Genomic DNA, 8,988 nt, shown 5'->3' on the forward strand with positions numbered 1-8,988 from the left:
AGTCACGTGGGTGGAGAAGTGCAGAAGATGGGAGAGAGCGAGGCGAGGCTGTTTCAGGGGCTGCAGGAAATCTGCAAACTGTAGGCCAAACTGTTCTGAGGGTACGTTGCAGTTATAAAATTCATGTTTTATAATGCTTATACCCAACTTGGCAAAATGACACCCACCCTTGGCATCAAAGCAAACATCCTGAAGCTCCCATCAGCAAAGCTATCCAACACTATCTGCAGTCAAAAGATTGAGCAATGAGTTGTGTCTTGACTGTCTTGTTAGGCTGCACTGGCACCTGCTGGTCATAAAGAGAAACACCAGTCCAGTGATATGGTGCAAACCAGTTAAACAACACACCAGTTGGATGTACAGCAATGTCATTAGTGTGCAGTCAAAACGCTCGTGCACAACAATGTGTCTTACAGGTAGGGCCTGATTCCTCAGTAAAACATTTCTTATATAAATGAAGTAAAGCTCGTCCTGCAAGCTACTGAAAAGACACTACTGTAACTACATAGTGCATTGTCTAAGTGCAAGTATGAGTCAGGATATCAGTCATTTGAGAAAGTCAGCTAAATCTGGATGTAAGGCCTGAACAAGATGAATAAAATGCAATGAAAGACATCCAGCCTGCTACAAGAGTTCTAGAGTTCTAGATATGCATCAATCACTATCACAGATTTATATATGGACTATTTTACCAAACTAGTTTAATCTGTTGTCCCACAGTAAAAACCCTTTATTAAAAAACAATTTTATTTTTTAAAACTGCTTTATTTCTCTGAAAACACACTTTCTGAATGGCTGAAACAGGTCTGTTCAGCTTGTTAGACAGAACATTCTGTCCAGAAGGTCACCGCCCCTGTTGAATAGAGTTTTTTCACTTTGAAATACCTGGAGCCTTTTACTGCGATGACCAGAAAGCTGCCCTCACCTCACTGACATGACTTCACTTGGAGTCCTGCTGCTTTTTTTGCTCTCCTTTGTTCGATCACTTCATGCTTGTGAGTAGCCTGTTAAAATTAATTTGCATTATATGTAATAAAATGGTTAACATTTATAGTAGTCTATGCCCTATGTGACTGCTAAAGGTCAGTGATTTTTAGTAGCTGCACCTTGGATCAGTTCTATTTGTTTATAAAGCATTAATTCTAGTAGAGAATATAGAATGTAGTGGTTTTGTTAGTGAAAAGACTTGGTTAAGAGGTTCTGTCATATATTTACATGCCTCTAATTTGTGTCATTTAATGCTTTAGGCTCATGTGCATCTCTAAACTGGGCCACTTGTGACGAATCTTCATGTGAATGTTATATCAACGTTGGTGAACGGCAAAGACAAATTCTGAATTGCTCTACGAGTACATGTAAATGTTTATTGGAAGTAGGATTTGTCTATGGAAATATTTACACTGCTCAATTTATAACATATAACAGAGGCTTGTATATTTTTGAACTTCTCTAACTTTGGCTGACCTTTTCAACTCTTTTTCTCCTCTTTGTCAGTGATTCCAAAATGCTTTCTGATGAAGGCAGCGATGTACCGCCTTAAACATCCTTCATCCTCACAGAATAAGCCCACAGAAACAGCGCTGGCCGATGAGCTTTATGATCCGGAGTGTGAGCCCAGTGGGCTTTTCAAGGCTAAGCAGTGCAATAACACAGATGTCTGCTGGTGTGTTGACAGTGCTGGAGTGCGCCGCTCTGACAAGGGCGACAGAAACCTGAAGTGTGAGGAGCTGGTGGAGACAAAGTAGGTTTGATAACGTCCAAAATAATAGCATAAAATTATTTAACTGAAATGCTCAACATATTTAAATGTGTGCTTTTTCTCAACTGGGTGCCTGTCCAGTTGAAACACAAAAACATCAGCAGGGCCTACAAAGGTGAAGGTCTCTTGTGACTTTGTAAAAGTTTTAATGTACTGTGGCTTTTTCTCATGTACTGTTAATAATGAACAAATACCAAGACGTTCTAGTAATTGGAACATGGTTACTTATTTACAGTGCTATTGCCAGTGTCATTCAGGAACAGTACAAAACAGACCAACAACTGGATAGCAAAATTAAGGTCAAGGTAAAGACTGATTTTTGAAAAATATTATTAGTCATATTAATATTAATATTATAAGTCAATTATCAATTCAAATAGTTACAATATCAAAAAATGCATTTAAAATGATGGTATAGTGCTTTTAATCCAGTTAACATACAGCTAGTCAAGATATATTATATACATTACCATTCAAAAGTTTGAAATCACTTTCCACATTAAGTTTTCTATTGATTTATACACAGTAATAATTTGTACAATGTGGATTTAAATATTACAAACTATTCTTAACTATTACAAACTATATTGTCAATTAAGAATCTGTCTTGTCAAGTAAAAACTTTGGATATTAATTTAGTTATAACTTAATTCTCATTTTAGAGTCATCTACAGCAGTCAACATTCTGGACACATCTAAAATTTTCTTTTTTATTTACAGATTTTCTAATTATTTAAACCTGTGTGCCCAGTAGTAACATAATATAATCATTTACTATGATCATACACTTATTTCTGCATTAAACTATTGAACATAAAACATTGAACTATTGAACTACTGAAAAGTGATTCCAAACATTTGAATGGTAGTGCAGTAAATGCAGTGAGTACAGATACAAAAAGAATACAAAAATAGTGTAGAGCTTTTCTCCTGGTAGCCCTTTACATTATTACACATACACATAACTCACGTTGTTTTCCTGTAGTATAATGTTGATGCCCGCCTCATCATTCTGGATGTGAAAGATGACGCTGGTGATTGGGATCAGGATCTGTCTGAATTGGCCTACTACATGGAGGAAGACGTGAGAGCACATTCTTTTAGACATTTGAGTGTAATCAGAGGTGGGCAGTGTAACATAAACCCTTGCTCAAGTAAAAGTATTGTTCCTTCTGTAAAATAATGACTTACATAAAAATTAGACCCTTAAAATTGCAGGCATTGTTTAAATTACAAACTAAGGCTTATTATTCAGTAACTACTGGGACTTCAGTGCAAACTGGTCGAGCTATTGTTTGGTAACAGAGGTGTGTAAGAAAACTTTGGGCCTGTCGTGAGCCATTTAAGTGGTTAAAATCTATCCATATTACAGCTTGAGCAGAAAAATGAGCAGGTTTAAAAACTACTCAAGAGGGGAATTCCACTGATTTGTCAATATCAATATTTGGTGGTGATTGGTCTCAGGGGTCACAGTGTGTACAATGCAAATATAGCCATGTGTTTTCTGAGTGTTTATATGTAATGTTGATAGTAGTGAAATAGCAGTAAATCTGACAACAAAAATAAATTTTCTTTGGCATCTATTTTACCTAACAGTGCCCTATATGTACCACTCTGCCATGAATGAATTTTAAAAAATGCATTTAAAGCCAAACAGCTTATCTTAAAACTATAATAAAATAATGTCCCAGGTATCAGGCTGCATAATTACATGTAATCATTTTCACTGAGGGAGCTTTTAGAGGCATTAAGTGCCTCAGTCATCTAATTTCTGTCACCACCATTCTGCATCCTGTTATGAACAAAATAGCATAATACTACCCACCTCTGGCACCGATATATTAATTTGTAGTTTATTGTTATTTAGCCACCGATAACTGCTTTCATTATTTTATCCTAAGGTTAAGGTTCAGCCACTCCTTGATGACCAAATGAAGTTGGAACCAACAGTCGTAGACCAACAGATGGAGATGGAGAATGTTCTGGTGTACTATAAGGGAGAGAAGGCACCCACCGGTGACATGCGGAGGCTCACTGTTGGCATTCTCACTGTCACTGTTGTGATCATCCTGACAATTCTTGTTGGGCTTCTCATTCTGGTCAGTCACCTTGTAAGACAGATTTCTATTGAAATCTATTTTTCTGCAGTGTACCGTATTATTCTGTGCTGACAATGTGCAAAAGTCTTAGGCACCTAATTATTTAAAACCAGTTATCTCAGCAGTATGCGTGCTTCTGCTTGTAAAAACACTATAAGGATCATTCTACCGAACTGGTTTAAAGTCAGAGTTAAAAACACATTTCAGACGTTTAACTGACTTGAACTTTAGACTAAAATCCTTTTGCTTTGAGTGACCCTATACTTTACTTATGTGTATTTTATTACATTAATGAGCATTTCACTTTGTCAGTAACAAAACAATCAAAACACTACTAAAACATACCAAATGTTTCTGTAGTGACTGTTTCAGTCATGAAAATTTTGGCTAATTTTGAGCATAATTCAAAATGCTGGTACATGACTAGCAAACACTGCCTTGAACATTCACACACAGCTTTTTCATTGAAACACAACAAAATAGTTTACAGAAAATATGTGTTTTGGTAATGACAATTCTTATGGATATACACCGAAATGAAAACGTGGGACAGCATTTTTTTAAATAATTTTTTATTTAAAAATTTAAATTGTGATAAATATAATCTCTTTCAACTTCACTTTAAAAGAAATGATTAAGTTTATTAGGTATTATTTTTACATGATGTAGGGGTTAGGGTTTGGGACAGCCACTTCCCAATCAAAAGTACCCTATAAATGATGAGTTTTGTATATATTTAGTTTATTACTATCTCAGTTAATGCATTGGGCTTAAATAGATCATAAGATAATTCTTATAAATATAAATATCTAAGGTCTAAATACGTAGTACTGTGGGACATCGATTTGAACAAATTCAGTTGTCCATTTTATCAGCTCCACTTACCATATAGGTGCACTTTGTAGTTCTACAGTTACAGACTGTAGTCTGTCTGTTTCTCTGCATACTTTGTTTGCCCCCTTTTACCCTGTTCTTTAGTGGTCAGGACCCCATGGACCCTCACAGAGCAGGGACTATTTGGGTGATGGATCGTTTTCAGCACTGCAGTAACACTGACATGGTGGTGGTGTGTTAGTGTGTGTTGTGCTGGTACGAGTGGATCAGACACAGCAGTGCTGCTGGAGTTTTTAAACACTATGTCCACTTCTTAACCACTCTATTAGACATTTCTACTTTGTCAGTCCACCTTGTACAAGTCAGAGACAGTAGCTCATCTGCTGCTGCACAGTTTGTGTTGGTCATCCTCTAGTCCTTCATCAGTGGTCACAGGACGCTGCCCACAGGACACTGTTGGCTGGATATTTTTGGTTGGTGAACTATTCTCAGTCCAGCAGTGACAGTGAGGTGTTTAAAAACTCCAGCAGCACTGCTGTGTCTGATCCACTCATACCAGCACAACACACTAACACACCACCACCACATCAGTGTTACTGCAGTGCTGAGAATGATCCACCACCCAAATAGTACCTGCTCTGTGAGGGTCCATGGGGGGTCCTGACCACTAAAGAACAGGGTAAAAGGGGGCTAACAAAGTATGCAGAGAAACAGATGGACTACAGTCTGTAACTGTAGAACTACAAGGTGCTACTATATAGTAAGTGGAGCTGATAAAATGGACAATGAGCGTAGAAACAAGGAGGTGGTCATAATGTTATGTCTGATCAGTGTATGTGATCAGTTTCACACAAATAAAATATCACCACAATTATTGCCAAATGTAAGTAAACTGAAAGACAAAACTGTTTTGATGTAATGTATTTCATTCATATGGAAATGATGCTCACATTTGAATCAGGTGCATTCAGCGCATCACTTTTTCAGTGATGCTAACTTAGTTACAGAGATGTAAATTGTGTATGGAATTCTCTCCTCCTTCAGTTCCTGATCAGAAGACAGAAGCAAGGCAAATATGAAAAGGCTCAGGTGGGTTTACTGATGACACTATTTTTAGATGCACTGTCTCTCTAGTGATTTCAAATTCATCAGATCTGACAAAACTAAACTGGAATTTTACTGAATTTGTTCCAAGTTGTCAGAGCCGATTGATAAAATGTTCAAAACTCAGTGTTTGTGTCACTGAATAAGAGTCAGGTTGACATATCAAGTTCAAGATAAGCATGTCTTTAACTTTTCATTTTTTTTTTCCAGACAAGTGAAATAGAGGAAATTTAGACTTTTAGTTGAACTTCAGCTCTGTGAAATATGGAGAAAGCTGGATGGAATATGGAGAAAAAACATCTGACAACGCATTTAAACTGTCTGTGTGTTTATATTTACACTACTTTGCATCATGAAAGAGTTCTTCAGAAAGGAACAGGGTGCTATATAGCACCAAAAAGTATTCCTCTATTGTTATGATGTCAAGCTTGTAACAATAGAAGAACCCTTTTTGGTGCTATATAGAACCCTTTTCAAAAGGGTGCAATATAGAACCCTCTAAAGCACATTCTCCAATAATCTGAAGAAGGCTTTCATGACTTTAATCATGCAAAGGGTTCTTTGAGTGTTGATGCTTCTGTACAGAACCATTTTCTTTACTAAAGAACCCTTGGAGAACCATCCTTTTTAAATGTGAGCATTATTCAATACTGAGATAAGTTGTAGATTGTAGATTTCTATAATTTTAAGAGGAAATGGTCTTTTGATGAAAACCTTTTCAACAATAGTTCTAACCTTATTCTAAACCATCAAGGTTTTATCAAGCTTGTAATGAAATGACCTACACTTACTTTGACCTACTACATACTGATTTGAATGAAATAAAGCAGGCACTTGCACAGAGAATTATGCATTAATAAAGGTTAATACAAGTGTCACTGGTTAGTCTGTAGTACTACTGTAAACAGATGGTTGTCTTAAAAAAATAGCACTAGGCTGCAACATTAAACATGACAGCACAACCATCATATACCGTACAATGCTGTTTCCAAAAATGTATTTGTTTTATGATTTACAAATACACATGTAATTTATGATGGCAAAACATAGCATACTTACATACATACATACATAGTACACAGAACATTTTCCTGAGAATACTCTAAATTAATTTATTAGAAAAGATCAGTAGTTTGATTTCTGTATTACTATTGTTATAAGTATTATTGCTGGGTAGTAATAAAATTAAGAGTATTTTACCTGCTTCTGTTCTATTTTTTACTTTTACAGATAATTGTTCAGGTCCAGAATTTAGAATTACGATGCCAGTCATTTTCAGCAAAAGGTCCTGCATCTCTTATTTAAACTAAACATATCCTAAATGCAGTGGAGCCTTAATTTATGGTTCATAGAACACATAGTCACAAAAGAGTTGGCTACAATAGATGCCTTATTAAAGGCATGGGCAAAAAGAGCCTTTGCCTTTCATGAAATCTAAATGTATCTATGGTCAATGTTGTAACAGATTAAATACAGTCTAACATATTTTGAATAAAGGAATATTAGGTTGTCACATATCACTGTTGTCGGAGCAAAACCTCATTGTCCAAAATGATAACTTTACAGAAGAAGGAAAAAACATACTTTAATTTTACTGTAAGTCAATGGAACCAGAGATTTTTCCACATAATTTTGGGCCATTTACACACAATGTAAAGGGGAACATGCATTTTCAAATTATGTCGAAAACGACAAAAAAGAAGATACAAGGCTGCGCTCCGACAGCAGCGATATACTCACCAAGCACTTTATTAGAAACGCTATATAGGGTAGGGTCTCCCATTGCTCTCAAAACATCCTCAGTTCTTTGTGGCATGGATTCCACAAGATATCCTTTAAGGTTCTGGTCCATGTTGACATGATTGCACCACTTCCTACAGTTTTTTCAGGTGCACATTTATGCTGTAAATCTCCCATTCTACCACATCCCAAAGGTGTTTTACTGGATTCAGTTCCGGTGACTGAGAAGGCCACTAAAGAACACTGAACTCTTGAACTTGTCCTGCTCATGAAACCTATTTGAGACGACTTTTGCTTTGTGACATGGCGCATTATCATGCTGGAAGCAGCCATTCGAAGATGGATAAATTGTGGCCATGAAGGAATGCACATGGTCAGCAACAATACTCAAATAGACAGTGGCATTAAACAATGTTTGATTGGTTTTAACTGACCCAAAATGTGCCAAGAAAACATCCCCCACCCTAATATACCACCTCCACCAGCCTGGACTGGTGACACAAGGTAGAATGGCTGCCTTAGATAATGGACACACTTCTGGTTAGGGTGGAGTCCAGGTCTTAAAAGACTAGCATGTTTGTGAGAACAATTACACACTATAGAAAAAATAGACCCGGTCAGCCTTGAGGGCAGCGGATGGAAGAAGAAGACAGATGCACAACTGAGGACAGCCACAACGCAACTCAAAATAATATAACGCATTGTTCACTTGAAGCAAGCCATTTCAATACAGCACCAGTACGGACCGGATTGTACTCCGAAACTACATGTTAACTATGTATCTTGTGTATTTATTTATTTATTGTATTTTACCTTGTGCGTTTAGATTTTTTTGCTGCTGTTAATTTACCCATTTAGTGTTCTGGTGATGTGTGTTGTCATTGTTATGAATAACTGCATTAATTTAAGTTAATAAAAAATAAATAAGGTCCTATTACTCGAGTTTAATAAATAAACTTTAGATGATGCTGTGCTAAAATTCCCATACTGGTACCCTAAACAATAACAAAAAAATAAACTATTTTGTAAAATAACGCTAAATATAAATTTACAGATTGTTATGGCAGAAAATCCAGGTGAAAAATCCAGGTGGCTTTTTTCTTTTTCAAACCAGCCGGAAAAAAGCTCGCTCCCTGGACATTTTATCCTTGAGGCCTAATGCCTAATTCCCTCTGTTGGAGAACTGAGGTTTCGGATTGAAACTACGGTCTGACCTGCAAAAGAGCTTTTTTAGATATAGCATGGATTTTGTCGGATAAACTACAAGTGTTAACAAAATACGAGCGCGCGTATGAATGTGTTTCCGGCTGAAAACCTCGAGTTTAGTGTTGTAACGCCGCTGTAAAACAGCTCACGGTTGATCTGTCCTGTAGGGGGCGCCGTTCAGGGCGCCGAGAAGCTCTGAAAGAAGAACAGAGAAAGCGGGAAGCCCGAGAAGCCCCGCCCCCTCAC

General features: G+C 36.9%; 1 protein-coding gene across 1 annotated transcript; it reads left to right on the forward strand.

Moving 5' to 3' along the window:
- Positions 1 to 868: 868 nt before the first annotated feature.
- LOC118808831 (tumor-associated calcium signal transducer 2-like) lies at positions 869 to 6,084 on the forward strand. Its single transcript, XM_036571706.1, has 8 exons — positions 869 to 995; positions 1,248 to 1,355; positions 1,495 to 1,741; positions 1,995 to 2,064; positions 2,745 to 2,843; positions 3,661 to 3,858; positions 5,737 to 5,781; positions 6,007 to 6,084. The coding sequence occupies exons 1-8, from the start codon at positions 935 to 937 to the stop codon at positions 6,028 to 6,030; spliced, it is 852 nt and encodes a 283-aa protein (XP_036427599.1). The 5' UTR covers positions 869 to 934; the 3' UTR covers positions 6,031 to 6,084.
- The last annotated feature ends 2,904 nt before the right edge of the window (positions 6,085 to 8,988 follow it).

The sequence above is a fragment of the Colossoma macropomum genome, unplaced genomic scaffold, assembly GCF_904425465.1.
Source record: "Colossoma macropomum unplaced genomic scaffold, Colossoma_macropomum, whole genome shotgun sequence".
NCBI classification, from domain to species: domain Eukaryota; kingdom Metazoa; phylum Chordata; class Actinopteri; order Characiformes; family Serrasalmidae; genus Colossoma; species Colossoma macropomum.

Coding starts and splice junctions, on each gene's coding strand:
- LOC118808831 (XM_036571706.1), top strand. CDS start 935: ATGACTTCACTTGGAGTCCTGCTGCTTTTTTTGCTCTCCTTTGTTCGA. Junction 1,742..1,994: donor GAGGAGCTGGTGGAGACAAA/GTAGGTTTGATA, acceptor ACTTATTTACAG/TGCTATTGCCAGTGTCATTC. Junction 2,065..2,744: donor ATAGCAAAATTAAGGTCAAG/GTAAAGACTGAT, acceptor GTTTTCCTGTAG/TATAATGTTGATGCCCGCCT.